This window comes from Entamoeba invadens (assembly GCF_000330505.1).
Source record: "Entamoeba invadens IP1 unplaced genomic scaffold scaff_1105074724629, whole genome shotgun sequence".
NCBI classification, from domain to species: domain Eukaryota; phylum Evosea; order Mastigamoebida; family Endamoebidae; genus Entamoeba; species Entamoeba invadens.
The window spans coordinates 288,722-303,770 of NW_004440426.1; the positions used below are offsets into that span (position 1 = coordinate 288,722).

The 15,049-nt window shown below is 32.2% G+C and overlaps 9 protein-coding genes across 9 annotated transcripts; 6 read left to right on the forward strand and 3 right to left on the reverse strand.

The window, feature by feature from the left end:
* Window positions 1–213: 213 nt before the first annotated feature.
* On the forward strand, window positions 214–1,038 carry EIN_018520 (RNA-binding protein, putative; the record flags this gene model as incomplete). The annotated part of the gene is made up of 1 exon (XM_004257216.1): window positions 214–1,038. One exon carries the CDS (start codon window positions 214–216, stop codon window positions 1,036–1,038), a length of 825 nt encoding a protein of 274 aa, XP_004257264.1.
* Window positions 1,039–1,479: 441 nt separating this feature from the next.
* EIN_018530 (RNA 3' terminal phosphate cyclase, putative) lies at window positions 1,480–2,529 on the reverse strand (the record flags this gene model as incomplete). Its single annotated transcript, XM_004257217.1, has 1 exon — window positions 1,480–2,529. One exon carries the CDS (start codon window positions 2,527–2,529, stop codon window positions 1,480–1,482), a length of 1,050 nt encoding a protein of 349 aa, XP_004257265.1.
* Window positions 2,530–3,028: 499 nt separating this feature from the next.
* On the forward strand, window positions 3,029–3,442 carry EIN_018540 (hypothetical protein; the record flags this gene model as incomplete). The annotated part of the gene is made up of 1 exon (XM_004257218.1): window positions 3,029–3,442. One exon carries the CDS (start codon window positions 3,029–3,031, stop codon window positions 3,440–3,442), a length of 414 nt encoding a protein of 137 aa, XP_004257266.1.
* A 332-nt stretch (window positions 3,443–3,774) lies between these two features.
* Window positions 3,775–4,395, forward strand: EIN_018550 (hypothetical protein; the record flags this gene model as incomplete). Its single annotated transcript, XM_004257219.1, has 1 exon — window positions 3,775–4,395. One exon carries the CDS (start codon window positions 3,775–3,777, stop codon window positions 4,393–4,395), a length of 621 nt encoding a protein of 206 aa, XP_004257267.1.
* A 364-nt stretch (window positions 4,396–4,759) lies between these two features.
* EIN_018560 (hypothetical protein) lies at window positions 4,760–5,311 on the reverse strand (the record flags this gene model as incomplete). Its single annotated transcript, XM_004257220.1, has 1 exon — window positions 4,760–5,311. One exon carries the CDS (start codon window positions 5,309–5,311, stop codon window positions 4,760–4,762), a length of 552 nt encoding a protein of 183 aa, XP_004257268.1.
* Window positions 5,312–6,432: 1,121 nt separating this feature from the next.
* Window positions 6,433–6,972, forward strand: EIN_018570 (hypothetical protein; the record flags this gene model as incomplete). Its single annotated transcript, XM_004257221.1, has 1 exon — window positions 6,433–6,972. One exon carries the CDS (start codon window positions 6,433–6,435, stop codon window positions 6,970–6,972), a length of 540 nt encoding a protein of 179 aa, XP_004257269.1.
* A 966-nt stretch (window positions 6,973–7,938) lies between these two features.
* On the forward strand, window positions 7,939–9,009 carry EIN_018580 (malate dehydrogenase, putative; the record flags this gene model as incomplete). Its single annotated transcript, XM_004257222.1, has 1 exon — window positions 7,939–9,009. One exon carries the CDS (start codon window positions 7,939–7,941, stop codon window positions 9,007–9,009), a length of 1,071 nt encoding a protein of 356 aa, XP_004257270.1.
* A 3,158-nt stretch (window positions 9,010–12,167) lies between these two features.
* Window positions 12,168–13,169, reverse strand: EIN_018590 (ABC transporter, putative; the record flags this gene model as incomplete). Its single annotated transcript, XM_004257223.1, has 3 exons — window positions 12,168–12,933; window positions 12,980–13,077; window positions 13,116–13,169. 3 exons carry the CDS (start codon window positions 13,167–13,169, stop codon window positions 12,168–12,170), a joined length of 918 nt encoding a protein of 305 aa, XP_004257271.1.
* Window positions 13,170–13,928: 759 nt separating this feature from the next.
* On the forward strand, window positions 13,929–14,996 carry EIN_018600 (hypothetical protein; the record flags this gene model as incomplete). The annotated part of the gene is made up of 1 exon (XM_004257224.1): window positions 13,929–14,996. One exon carries the CDS (start codon window positions 13,929–13,931, stop codon window positions 14,994–14,996), a length of 1,068 nt encoding a protein of 355 aa, XP_004257272.1.
* Window positions 14,997–15,049: the final 53 nt, after the last annotated feature.

Below are 15,049 nucleotides of genomic sequence, written 5' to 3' on the forward strand. Positions count from 1 at the left end.
TCATTCCGATAAATGGTGTTTGAGGGTGCAACGAGTCGTTCTTGTATTTTTGTAGGGGGAGCAGCCGGCCGTCACAGTGGGGGGAAAAGGCAAGAAATCGTGAAGAAAGTGAAATAAAAATAAGTGAGGGTTTTAGCGAGATGTGTTTTCTGTTCCAGCTAGTATATATAAAGGTGGACTGCCAACCCTATTCAACCATTCAATCTTCACACCATGAACAGCGCGACAACTATCTTTGTTGCAAGAATCGGTAAACGAGACGAGGCGAGCCTCAAAAGGTTATGCTCGAACTATGGAGAAGTCAGTGAAGTCACTTTACTCTCCGAAGGGAAGAAGTCGAAAGCGTGTGGATTTGTCAAATTCAGAAGAGTTGCGGACGCCATGAAGTGTGTTTCCGACGCCAAAGAACACAAAGGAGTCTTTTCAGATAACACTAAGATTGTTGTAGAATGGGCGAAGTCTTCACAAATTAAAGACTGTGACTTGGACAAAACTACACTCTTTATCAATGGAATGAAAACTTGTGACGAGCAGTACATCCGTTCAAAGTTGTCGATGTACGGACTCATCGAAAGAGTGACTATTCCCCGCGGAGAACAAGTCTACGCCTTCGTCAAATTTGCAAACACCGAAAGTGCTTCAATGGCCAAAGCCAATGAAGATGGAAAGTACTGGAATGGACAACAAGTCATTATCGAATACTCAGAGGCGATGTCGAGCAAAAGAATGAGAAGGCAAAAGGCCACTATGAAAATGTTTAATTCCTTCTTCGAACACATTTCAGCTCCAACGTCCCCAGTGTTACAAGACTCGGATGACTCACATACCGACGATGAAGAAACATCTCAAGACAGTTACTTGAAAGAAGACACTCACAACTTATTAAGAGAAATTATTGATTGGGAGGCTGCTCCTGCATATTCTGCAAGCCCCATGTCTTGGGACTATGACGACAACGAACTTCCCGTTTTTAAAGAAATGATACGCACACACGATGACATTGTCATGCCCTCTTGTATCGAATCTTTACTTCACTAATTCATGTTTTTATTCTTCTTCTTTTTATTCATAAATTATAATTAAGCCTATAATTCATAACATGTCTATTCCATTGACAAGGCATTTTGTGACACTTCTTCAATTAATTAGAAAACATTTCTTCGGTGTAAAATACTCACAATTACAAAACAACTTTTTTAACTGTTGAATAATCACCGAAATATCCCGCCTTGTCGTGTCTTTTAATATCCTATTTTTATTTATATATACCATAACATTTATATCGTTTGTTGTATTATTTGTAATCCTCTAAATGTGATTTTTTAAATAAAACACTTTGTATAAACCATCCTTTTGTTTGTGTTAAAATTTAACATTAAAATATATTAAAATATTCAAAAAATCACTTTTATTGTTATATAATCTCAGTCAATCAAATTTTTTAATGGACAAATTAAAGAACTAAACTAACTCAATTTTTCATTTGGATGTATCGCACTCTATAACATTACAATTCGTGGACTTGGTCACAACAAACTCAACTCCCATCATTTGTTTGATAACTTCAAACATTGTCTTTGAGTGCATGCTAACCTCACCACATGTTATGCGACTTTTGCCTTTCGCTAACGCCATCGGCACTAACATCATGTCTTGCAAATACTCATCACAACACCCGTCATGTTTCAACTCCATTTGAAGGCGCTCCAAACTCCTTTCAAGCAACTTCCCCCACCCCTCGTTGTTCTCCTCAACAACAAACGAAGAGATTCGACAGCTCTCAAACTCAACAAATATTTCAACAATTTTCGCCTTTCCCCCAACGTTCACCACTTCGATTTCACTCTTCACTACTTCACCACCAAATTTGACTACCTTTCGAAGCTCTTTTTTCAACTCGCTTGCAACGTCCCCGATGGTAAAGTCCTGATCGTTGCCACCAATGACTCTTCCTACGACTCTAAGCGCCTTACCTCTCCCATTTTGAACAATCGGTTTTATTTCAGCCGGGCACGTCATCGTACACTCAATTTCACCACCACCTCTCGGGAAAAACCCAAAGCGCCTGATCTGCACTTCCAGGAGTATTCCCATATCCCTAAGAGGAGGAGAGTAGATCTGCATGAAATACTCCGGTGATGGTGCCCATAGAGTGTGAGTACCTCCACACACAATAATATGGTGTACGCCTTCTATCGCAAATAAACAAGGCATTAGTGACTGAAGAACAAGGCAACAACTACCGGCTCCTCGCATCGAAAATTTCTTCATGATTGGCTGTGGAGGAAGTACCGCTTTTGAAGCCGGGAAAAACAACTCAGTCTGCTTCTCTTTGAGCGAATCGACAGGAATACTGAAAAGGTCTCGAATAGCCGAGATACATACAACATGTTGATTGGCCAGCCCGGGGTTCTTCCTGTTTTTACGGATTGAGTGTATGTGAATATCTTTCTTGAGTAATGCGGCAAACGAACACGTGACACGCAAAATCTGTCCACCACCCTCTAATTGGGATCCGTCTATTTCCATTGGTTTGTCAGTTGAAGTTCACTTTTTGTCAAATGGTCTTATCTCCTTTCATGTGAAGTCTAGTTTGAGGATTGACTTCATATAGTATGAAGTTATAACTTAACTAGTATATTTCATTTAATTAATTTATTAATTAATCAATTACATTATCATTTATTGTTTTTGGAATAAAAAAAATAAATGATAATGTAATTTATTTTTATTAGTTATAAAAACAAAAACAGATGTACAATTTCGAGAGTTCGTAAGTTTTCATTATTATTAATATTTATAGTAAAATTATAGTATATTTATTAAATTAAATCGGTTTACACACAAAATTGGAAAAAATGAAATCAAAAAAAAAGAAATCAAATAATAAAAATGCCAAGACAAAGTCTTAATTTTCATTCAACAATGGCAATTTGAAATTAATTTAAAAAATAATATTTTAAATTCAGAGTACTTGCACATAGTCGTTATATCATAGAGAACTGTAATACTCATACTTTATACTGTGATGTTAAAAACATTTGTAATAATGTTATTTGTTGTTGGGATGATCCAAACCACGATGTGTGAATACGTTGAAGACGGTGAGGACTTCCAACTTTTCGATCAAAATGAAGGACAAGAGCAAGAAGCTCAAGCAGCACCGAAACAAGAACAACTCCCACCTGGACAAAAGTTGCTCATGCAAATTCAGGAATTGTTACAATCGACACAACAAGCACTCGAACTCGCGAAACAACCACTTCCAGTAGTCCAAAAACAAGTCGATATTCCAACTGTTCCTCCACGTGTCACTGTTCAACAACTGTTCCCTTCTACAACACCAGAAACACAACCAAAAGCTCAACAGCAACAAGAACCACAGACAGAACAACAAACACAACCACAACAAGAACCACAGGAACAAGCAGAAGCCTCATAAGAACACACATAAGAATCACTACAATAAACACTTAAATATAAATGAGTTGGTTTATTCTTTATACTTTGAGTAATTTTGTGTGTCCAAATTGAGGAGTGGATGACTTGGCGAAGGTCACATACTTCGCTTCATAATTTCTTTTGTGTTTTGATTTAACTAGTTTTTTAATGAAAAAAGAAAAAGGATCACAAAACAATTTTTTCAGAGGTCAAAGACAGTTTGAAACAAAACTACCAAAGAACCACAAACACAAAAGATAAGGAGTGAAGTGATTTTATAGATGACATGTATCCGTAGAACTGGAACGGTATAAGTATAGTGTTATAACTGTAATGAAAGCTCTTTTATCAACTTTAATATTGTTGAGCTTCATAATCACAACATTCGGTGAATGTGTTGGTATGAATGAATATAAACTTCAAGATGATGGTAAAGCAAAAAGTGAACTCCAAGTGGTAGCCGAAGAAAAGACAAAAGAATTGAATAAAGCGTTAGGAAAAATTGACAAAAAGAAAGGAAAGTCGAGTAAAGCAGAGAAGGCGGGCACTTCCACTTCAAAGGTTCAAAAAGCGAAAACTTTGCAAAAAACGAGTAAAACTGGTAAAAGTGCAAAGCAAAAAGAAACAAAGAAAATGAGTCCATTGAAAAAAGGCAAAGTGGAGAAGACCAAAAAATTCAGAATCAGAAAGCCAGGAAGGAAATTGCGAGAACAAGTCAAAAGAGTTCTTCTTGAAGCTAAGAAAGCTATTAAAAAGGCGAATGAACCTATTTTAGCTTATGACGAAGAAGACGAACAAAAAGAACTCAAAGAAGTAAAACAAGTCAAACCAGTGAAAAAACAAACGACTATACAACCAGCCCAACAGCCACAGCAATCGACTCCAATTGAAGTCCAAGAGACTCAAACACAGCCAACGCCACAAGACAATTATCAAGAACAACAATACAATTGAATGTTGTTTGTTTTCTATTTGTTTTATTATCTGTTAACAATAATATATAAGAAAAATTATTATAATTTTATTTTATAATTTATATTATATTTTGATAGAATATATATTATACTAAACACAACATAACAAAGAAGTACTAATAATTGTTCAAAATATAGTAAATTAATAATAACAATTCTATAATTAATGGTTAATTATTAAAAACAATATTTGGTAAAATATCCTGATTGATTGAAATGAAACAAAGAAAAAATTTGAAAATAAAAAAAATAATTTATTTCTAGTTTATATAATAGAAATAATTAAAATACAATCCCAGAAGGCAGGCTTTTCCCATAAGGCTAGCTTGAGGGACTGAACATGATTATTTGAGTTCTATATTTTCAATAACTAGTATTCGTTTCGTCAAGAAGTACTGAGGATGGTTAGTCCCATTCAAGTCCGTGTCCTCCATGTTTTTATATTCCCACGACAAATTCACACAATGACTCAAACACACATTTGTTTTACATATTGTGAAATAGCCATACCCAAATCCACCAACAGTATACAATTTGTTTGGGTCATTTTTGTAGACCATAAGGGCATGCTTAGCATTTCGACCTTTTGGAAACCAATGCTTTTGTGATGTTATCGGTTCGGTAGAATCAATTGATATTATGAAGTGGTTGCTATCCTCTATCCACACGTCAGTACCTGTTATCATGCTTTTGATATACGCTCCAAACACATTCCCCTTCTGGTCAAAGTTGAAGAAAAACAAATTCCGCTTACCTACAATTCGCTTTGTAAATTCGTCACTCGACGTACCACCATAAATGTCACTGTCATACAACACACTCCCTTTTGGAAGAAGTCCCCACCCTATTTGCCTTGGAACTCGGTCTTCCCAAGTGTCTTGTTTCGTGTCTGTCATCATACTTTTCTAGTGGGTTTGTCTTATAATTAGTTTATTTATAATTTACTATTACTATTTTGTTATTGCTATTGTTTTACCCGACATATCATGGCGGGTGTTTTTCTTTTTTTATGTGAAATATAATATAGTTGTTTTAATACATTGTTTAGAATAATACTTGTGTCATAAAACAATTAAAATGAATTTATAATAAAACCAACATGTTTTGTCAAAACAAATATCATTGAATTACTCAACCAATATAGATTGGATTGTTAATGATCTATAAATACAAAAAATATATTCACGGCATTAGAAGGCTGTTGGTTTATTATTATTAAATCAATATAATAATAAGTTGTTATCAATAAAATAATGGGATAATTGATTGGTATTAAAAAAATGGTGAGTTTCGTCTTTTATTTGGCACTTCCTTTTCTATTAAACAAGAATATTCTTATTAGTATTTTTATTCCATCTGTTTCAAAAATGTGTTTGATATGGTAATAAATCAGCTCTTCTTATGAAAAAAAAAATAATTATTTTATGGTTAAAAAAATCATTGTTTTAATAAATCAATTGAGATTATATATTTAGAATGCCGTTCAAAATGAGAAACATGGTATAATTAAACTAGCATGTAGAAATAGCAAATCTCAAAACCACGTTCTTTACATACGATTAAATAAACTAAAAAACAATTGATTATAAAATTAATAAGAATGGTTTAAAATGTCATAATAAGATAACAAATAAAAAAACAAACGAAATAAAAAAACGAGACAATTTGTATATTAATAAACCACGTTTGTTCCGCCACTTTAGTATTAAAAACAAACAATATTTCGGGAATATCACCGCAAACCACAGACAATGAGAAACTCGGATTAAAAAATAGATTTACCACATCCCCCATTACAACAGCGACATTTGATGTAAAAAAGTGGGCGTCTATGCACTCACGAAAAAGAATAGAAAAAAAAAGAAAAAAACAGATGAGCCAAAAATGCACCAGCGCAAAAAAGTGGCGGAACAAAGAGAAACAGAAAGCACCATTTTTTGGTAAAGTTCGAATACAACATGGCTAAATATACTCACCACACTATTTAAGCGATCTCCGTCTTTTCAATACACAACGAATGGGAAACAACGCCTCGACATCTTCCGATAGTGAAAAGAACTTCAGTGTCTTCAAAGAGAAGGTCTATGAATGGACCGGGAAGACTGAGATGGAAGTCTTGTTTGACACTGATATGACCCCATTCAATCAAAAAGTCATTAACGACTACACAAAACAAAGAGACGTTTTATTACTCTTCTTTGACTCGAAAAATGATGTCCTTGGACAATTCAGACTTGTCAATGGAAAGAATGGAGTGTCTTACAAAACACTCACTTGCTCTTTTGTGTATAACGGAGTGGCAAATCCACTCTTCTGGAACTGGAAAAATGCGTCATTTAAATCAAAGGGAGTCCCTGTGTTTATGTATTCATCACAATCTCTTTTTGAAACATCAAATTGCGTCATTAAAAGGTCAGCAATCAACAACGTCGGAAACAAAAACGTGAGAGAAATGATTGACGTCCCAATCAGAATGAGTTTCATTCCAAATTCTAACAACCAAAACAACGAATCAATGTGTTTTGTGAAAAGAATGATTGTAGTTGAATTATTGTAATATGTATTATATATTTAGTTTACGTGCGACTTAATGTTATTGGACAAAAAATAATGTATCATATTATATTATATATAAATATTATATCATTTTTTAAATAAAAAAATAAAATGTGTTAAAATTATTTTTAAAATGTTTTTCATAATTTGTAAAAAAATTGATTTTTCAATTTGAATTGTTGAAATTGTTAAAATAAGTTAATTAAAGATCAATCAGATGAAAATCTGACTTGATCTTTAAATAAATTTATTTAAAAATAATATTTTCATGTTAGTTTTATTATATTTAGTTTTAATATTATAAATATTTATTAATTTACTCTAATAAAAATATATAAATTTAAATGATTTAATTTAAATCACTGATGATAGTAAATTTTTAATATAATTTTTAACTAATAAAACAAGTAAACAAATTAATGTAATATTATAATTAAATTATAACAAAATTATTGGTTATAGTTAGTTAAATGATATAATATTTAAACTAAGAAATAACCATTAAAGAAATGATCAATCCAATTATAGAACAAGTGACGTGTTTCTCTTTTCAGAAATTTTGTGAAGAGTACTATTTTATTTCTTCCCACCAGTCTCCACAAAAACATCCCAGTTAGATACAGATAGTTTTAATTATAACGGAAAATGATTCAAAACTAAAGTTGTTAAGATAAAAACCACTTGAGTCTCCCAAGCAAAAAAAAACATCCATCTCTTTTCGTTCGATTAAAAATGGCAATGTTTAACTTCTCCACACAAAAAGACTACCATTACAAAAATCACGTTTCTAGACTAAAAACTACTCTGTAACAAATTTGGGCAACCAAACGTTATACATATAATACTTTATACCAACCAATTATTATAAATTGACTCTTCGCAGTTTAGTCCAAAGGTAATAAAACTGCAATGACTGTGGTAAACGCGTACGCAGTAATAACCCAACTCACAGAACTGACAAAAGACAATGGCAAAGTTCTGCAGAGGTATATCACAGTACTGGGAAAGGATTAACACCGACCCCAAAAAGGAGTCTGTCCCAATTCACGTCTTAGTGACTGGTGCTGCTGGTCAGATTGGTTACAACTTGACGTTTCTCATAGCCAACGGCCTCATGTTTGGCGAGCATCAAACGGTGATATTGCACTTATATGATGTTATGGTTGAAATGATGGAAGGCGTGAAAATGGAATTGACTGACGGGTGTTTCCCATTAGTGAAAGGAATAGTGGCGTCCAACAAGACTGATGTTGCTTTTACGGGCGTTGAAGTGGCCATTTTAGTTGCTGGTATGCCACGAAAGGTTGGGATGGAGCGTAAAGAGCTTATAAGTATCAATACGCGTATTATGAAGGAGCAAGCTCTTGCTCTCAAAGCTTACTCGAGTCATCAAGTGCGAGTTCTTGTCGTTGCCAATCCAGCAAACACAAATGCACTTGTCGTCGCAAACAACGCTGGAATCGATGTGAAGCAAATCACGTGTCTGACAAGACTCGACCAGAACAGAGCCATCGCACAAATAGCACAGAAGTGTAATGTACCAATTGCAACTGTTAAACACGTCTTTGTATGGGGAAATCACTCTGAGAAGCAGTGTCCAGATATCAGTCATGCGTACATCGAGACAAGCGAAGGTGAGAAAAAAGTCGAAGATCTAGTCGAGGCGTCATGGCTCGAGTCGTTCAATAAAATCGTTCGCGAGCGTGGCTCTAAGGTGATTGAAGCTCGTAAAGCTTCTTCGGCCGCTTCTGCCGCAAAGGCCATTGTTGACCATTTCAAAGATTGGTGTTTGGGCACAGACACGGAAAAAGTCGTGTGTATGGGAATATACAGCGAAGGACAGTACGACGTCCCAAAAGGAATTTTCTTTTCAATGCCAGTTGTGTGTTGTGGTGGAGAGTATCACGTCGTTGACGACTTAGTATTAAGTCCTGCGCTCAAAGAGTCGCTCAAAGAGTCAGAAGAAGAACTTATTGAGGAGAAGAAACTCGAACTTGCCTTCGAAGAAATAACACAACAGTACCATGTTCACGACTAAACATTGAATTATTAAGTTTTTAATAACAATTGTTTATTATTATTGTAATAATATTTTTTATAATGTCGAAATTAAAAAAATCAGTTAATTGATTATAGTTATTTAAATGATTATAATTATAATAATTTATAGTTATAAAAAGCTTATCAATCTTTCCGTCATAATATGGCGGTTATATTAATCTTATTTAATTTAATTATTTTTTTTATTTAATTTTTTTATTCAAACTAAATTATTGATTGATAGTAATTTATTATAATAACTCTAATATTATTTGTCAATTTTACTAAAGATATAGTCTGTTTTCTATTTAACGATATTGGATTTTTAATACTATTTATAATAACAGTATTATAATTTATAATAAAAATAAAGTTGTTTTTCAAAAAAATGGCTTGTATTTTATTTTTTGTTCTTTTTTTATAAAAATTTGCTTAAAAAAACAAAAAACAAAATTGCTTGACAACAAAAAAATTTATCAAGCCAAAACGAATGATAACTTGGTGTTGAAATTTGAATACGACGAAATAAACTATGTCAAGTGGATTATTCAAAATTAATAAATGTCATATTAGATAGAATAGACATGTCAAATTATCATTTGGGTCATATTGAAGACGACAACAAGTGATTTGGAAAAAAGTCAATGCTCAGGATTTGTTTATCATTAGTTTAAATTAATAACAATTTTATTAATAGTTAATGGTTTTTAATTAGTAATATTGAGTATAGTAAATTATAGTTTAATATTTTCGGTCTAGTTCTTTTCTTTGTTATATTTTTAGATTATTGTTAAATAGAAAACAGACTTTAGTTTGAACTTCTATAAAGTATTATTCTTTTTAATATAAAACAAATATAATAAAAAGACCGAAAGGGTTATATTTTTTTGAAAACGATATTAATAAATACACACAAAACGGGTGATTTGGGCAAACAAATAATGGATGATGTGAACATTTTTGTTGAAGAACCATTGAATTCAAAACATTGGGTTTATAATAACAAATTCCAAAATATAGTAAAAATAATTATACGCGTATAATTAATAATTTCGATTAAGGTGGAGTATGTGGGTTGATGTTGTTTTGTTCAATATTCAACGTTTAAATGGTCTGTAAGTGATTAAATGTATTAGAAAGATATATTCCAAAGTCTTTGATAACCAACTCGAATTAACACAAAAGGATATAAACATCTATGATATGAAAAAAAGGTCGAAGTGTTTGAAAAACAAAAGCAAAAAATAGAAGAGAACTGCCAAAATCATAAGACAACCATGCGCGTGTTTCAGTTCAAAGACAAAAGGATCACTGTTACCGAAGACTGTATTGGATGCACTGCGTGTATGGACAATTGTCCCGCAGGAGTCCTTGTTGTTGTTGATGGGATGTGTACGGCACCAAACATCGAGGAATGCCTTCGCTGCCATTTATGTGAAAGCAACTGCCCAATAAATGCTATTCGTGTCGAACAAATACCAATGGGTCCCGAGTGCCTTGCGCCTGCTTCTGTGGTGTAAAACAGTGTTTTGTACATTTTCTTCGGTTCATAAGACGACACATTCTTTTTTATTCACTAATAGCTTCTATACCATTTTTATATGGATTTACGAGAAAAATCAAAATGGTTTTTTATATAGTTTTATTTTAATATCAAATATTTGTTGTATTTTTAGAATTACTTTTTTACTAAAAAAGTTGTGAATTTTAGAAAAGTTTTTCATATTTAGTAATAAATAGTAATATTTATTATAATTTGAAGTAATTAACTTGAACTTAAAATAATAAAAAAGTTGGTAAATTATAACATAGTATTATATTTTTATTAATTATTATATATATTTTTGATAAAAAACTTTTAGATTCTATTCTAAAAATATAAATATATCTTTTTTTAAATATTATTTGGATAAATAATAATAATTTTACCATTTCAATATTTGTTTTAAAAATAAATTACAAATCAAATAAATAATTTATAAGTAATAATATTATTATCATAATAATTTGTATTTTTTATTGGTTCATTTTTAAATTATGTACTATAATTTTTTAAATAATTGATTAGTTGATTGAAATATAAAGAGAACCAATATGATTGTTTCCTTTGTTTATGGAAACTAAGACAAAAGATCCATTCTATGATACTTAAGGTATTTTCGAAACTCAAGTCCCATTCGACATAATGGGCTGCTCAACACTCTCACTGATTATCATTGCGATATTTCTCCCACCACTCGCTGTTCTTCTGAAGAAGGGATGTGGGTGCGACTTTCTCATCAATTTACTTTTGACTATCATCTTGTACCTACCAGGTCTCATCCACGCCATCATTGTGATTACATAAATGATTTTTATTTGTAAATTGGAATTACATAATTAAATGTTTAATGAAGAAGATTATAATTGAAACTTTACAACAAAGTTGGATGGATAATAATCACATTTAAAGACATTAATTATTTTTACACTATATGTTCACACAATCATGTGTTTTTGGATTTCGTTATCATTATGGCATTAACGTTTTATTACCCAAATTTCTCGATAGTCAATCATAATTATTATTATGATAAAAATTGAATAGACAACAATAACTTAAAACAAATACATTTTAATAATTGTGTTATCTTTGTTGTTTTCATTGTTTATTCTATGTATATATAGCGAGTGTTAATTTAAAAAGTGATATGTTTAACAATAATGAGTGTGATTAACATATAAAAACAACTATGGTGTCTCTTAATTTTTAAAATAAAATATAATAGATAACTGATTTAATTAAAAAAGTATATCATTTTTTAATCATACAAATCTTTTTTTGAATATTACATTTTTTGAAAAAAACTGTTTTGTTGATGAAAACAGTGATTAAACTGTTTATAATTAAATTAAAACGTTTCCAAAAATCGAAGAAAAATAATAAATAATAAATAAATTGTTGTTTTCGCGGTTGGCTTGTAAGTGTTAAATAGCAATCAAGCTGTTTTCTGACATTTTAAGTAGTTTGTGAATGACTGCGCAATTATAGTGACGCGATTGTCTTTTTAAATTTATTCCAATTTACCCAAAAACAATCTATTTTATTTTAATTTATAACAAATTAAAATATAAAAACATGTTGTATTAAAAACTATACCAATTTTAAACTAAAAATCAATTATTTAATTCGTCTTGGAATTTCACAGGTGGATAGTCATTTGGTTCTCTGTACTCCGTGATAGACGTTTGGTCTTTTTCAACGACGATTCTTTTCAGTTCGAATTTCTGATCGATAACATCAAGTGCCTCTTTTCTCTTCACTGGGTCCATATTCTCGATTTTACCGACTTTTCCGTCTCTCATCCAAACGACTCGATCCGCTAAGTTTTTCAATGAGACGTCATGTGTCACCATCAATAACGTCAGTCCTTCGCTATGTAATTGAAGTAACAATTTAATGACCATTGCAGTGTTGTATGAATCCAAGTCCCCAGTCGGTTCATCTAGTAATAATAATTCGGGCTCATTGGCTAAAGCCCTTGCAATGGTTACACGTTGTTGTTCACCGCCAGACATTTGCGATGGTTTGTGCTTTACTCTCTCGCCCATCCCTACTTTGTTGAGTAACATCAATGCCCTCTCGTGACGCTCTTTAGCAGATAATTTGCCTAAAAGAATCATCGGAAGCTCGACGTTTTCAATTGCGTTCATCGATGTTATTAAGTTAAACGTTTGGAACACAAAGCCAATTTTCTCGAGACGGAGATAGCTCAAGAGGCGGTCTTTGGAGTTCTCGCCGATGCGTTTGTCACAGATGTATATCTCTCCTTTGGACGGTTTGTCGATGGTCCCAATTAGGTTTAAAAGGGTGGTCTTTCCACCTCCACTTGTTCCGTAGATGCACACATATTCCCCTCTTTTCACGGAGATACTCACACCTCTTCTTGTTACTATTTGAAGACAAAAAGGTTTTAAACATGGCAAACCTGAGAGCAGCAACACCCTCTACACCAAGTAAATAGGTTTTGTGAATGTTTTTTACAGAAATGAGGTACTCCTCTTGGTCGTGTAATACATCATCTTTCTACTTGTGAGAAATTTACTAATGGGAATATAACAAACAGTGAGTCTAACATTGCCAAAGTATTCGTCTTGTTGTTCTTGTTGTTGTGTCATATGTCGTTTTGTTTCTAAGAGGTTTTAGTTTGTCAATTTTTTTGAATGGATAAACTCTTGGACGAGAAGCTATTTGGTTTTAACACTTTTTTTTAATCCTTTTCGTTGTACCAAAAAAAAGTGTACTGCAACGACGAGATTTTTGTATGTTATTTTACATGTGTTTTGTTCAAAAATGGTTGTTTTATAATTAAATTACTATCTTTAAAACAAATAAATTTATATCAGGCTTGAAAAAACAAGCAAAGTTCTTTCAATTATTTAGACTTTTTTTTTAAATTGTCCAAATTGTATTACTTTTAATTTATTATAGATAAATAAATTTATTATACAAATTATAACTTTAATTATACATTAAACTACTGAATCAATCTATTTATATTCTAGTGTTATATTTATTATTAAATTGTTATAATATTATTAGTAATTATTATAAAATTATTATTAAAATATTTCTAATTTAAAATTTAAGAATATTTGTTATAGAAAATAATTATTATAACTTAATTATAACAAATAGTAACTATTCAAACTTCAAAATAAAGTCAATTCCAAAAATCATATTTTGTTCAACTCAACAATCTATTTACAACTTAGTAAACAGTGAAAATTTTTTTTTCTGAACGATAACAAAAATATGAAAAACTCAAAACTGAATCCAAATTTCTATCTATCAATGAAATTAAAATGTAAATAAAAAGAAATTAAAAAATAGACACAGAAATTGAAAAGGGTTATTTCAAATGTCTAAATTATTTGATGTCGATTTCAAGTGAGTCAATCACAACACCACACCCCGGTAAAGTTTATGTTGGTGGATTTCCCACTGATTTTACTTGCGACGCACTCAAAAGCATTTTTAGCGTCTGCGGACAAATTGAATCAGCGGAAATATTTCATAAATGGATTACATTCTGTCACATCATTTTCACGGACTCTTCGTCATGTAAAAAGGCGATAGAAATGTTTGAACAAAAGGACATGGGTGGGTACACTTTTCGAGTCGGTGAAATGAAGATGACAGCCCCAAAGGCTGAAGTGAAGAACTTGCGTTCATTTGGCGACATTCAAGTGAGTGTTGTTTTAGTTCGTCCGATGCATGAAGAGAACATTGGTGCCATTGGTCGACTTTGTGCCAACTTTGATGTCAAAGCTCTTTATGTTGTCAACCCCGAGTGTAAAATTGGCGAAGAAACGATGAAGATATCAAGACATGGGAAGAGTTACATTGAACATTTGAAAATTTATAATAACTTGACTGATGTGAAGCAGGAGTGCGGATTTCTTATTGGGTTCACTGCACGTGAGGGTAAAGGAAATACCAAAAACAAGCGTGTTCTCATTAAATATCAAGAGACGTGCGAAATTTTGAAAACAATGCAAGGCGACGTCGGGCTAGTGTTTGGAAATGAATCAAACGGACTGAATTCAGAAGAGGCTGAAGCGTGTGACCTCCTCAATAAAATTGATATTCAGACAAGTTACCCCGTTCTCAATTTAAGTCATGCAGTGAGTATCGGACTGTCATACTTCCACTTAAAATTGAGAGATGCAGGAGAGATGGTACCGTCCGAGTGTAAAGAGAAAGTTGTTGCTGCAAAAATCGACTTAGCGAGTAAATGGGAACACATCGTTAAGTTGTCTTTCGGTGATAGGAAAGACAATGGGTCAATTGATGTGATGAAAAAAATATTAGGAAGGGTCGTACTTACCGAACGAGAAGCTGCCGTGCTTGAACATGCTTTCAATGGAATCAACTATAAATTGCTTGCTGACACTAAAGTGCTCCAAGACGAAAAATTCGAGAAAGAAAAAGAGGAAAAGTAAATGTGTTATTTCTAGTTTATTTAATAATAAATTTCTAGTAAAAAAAAAATTAT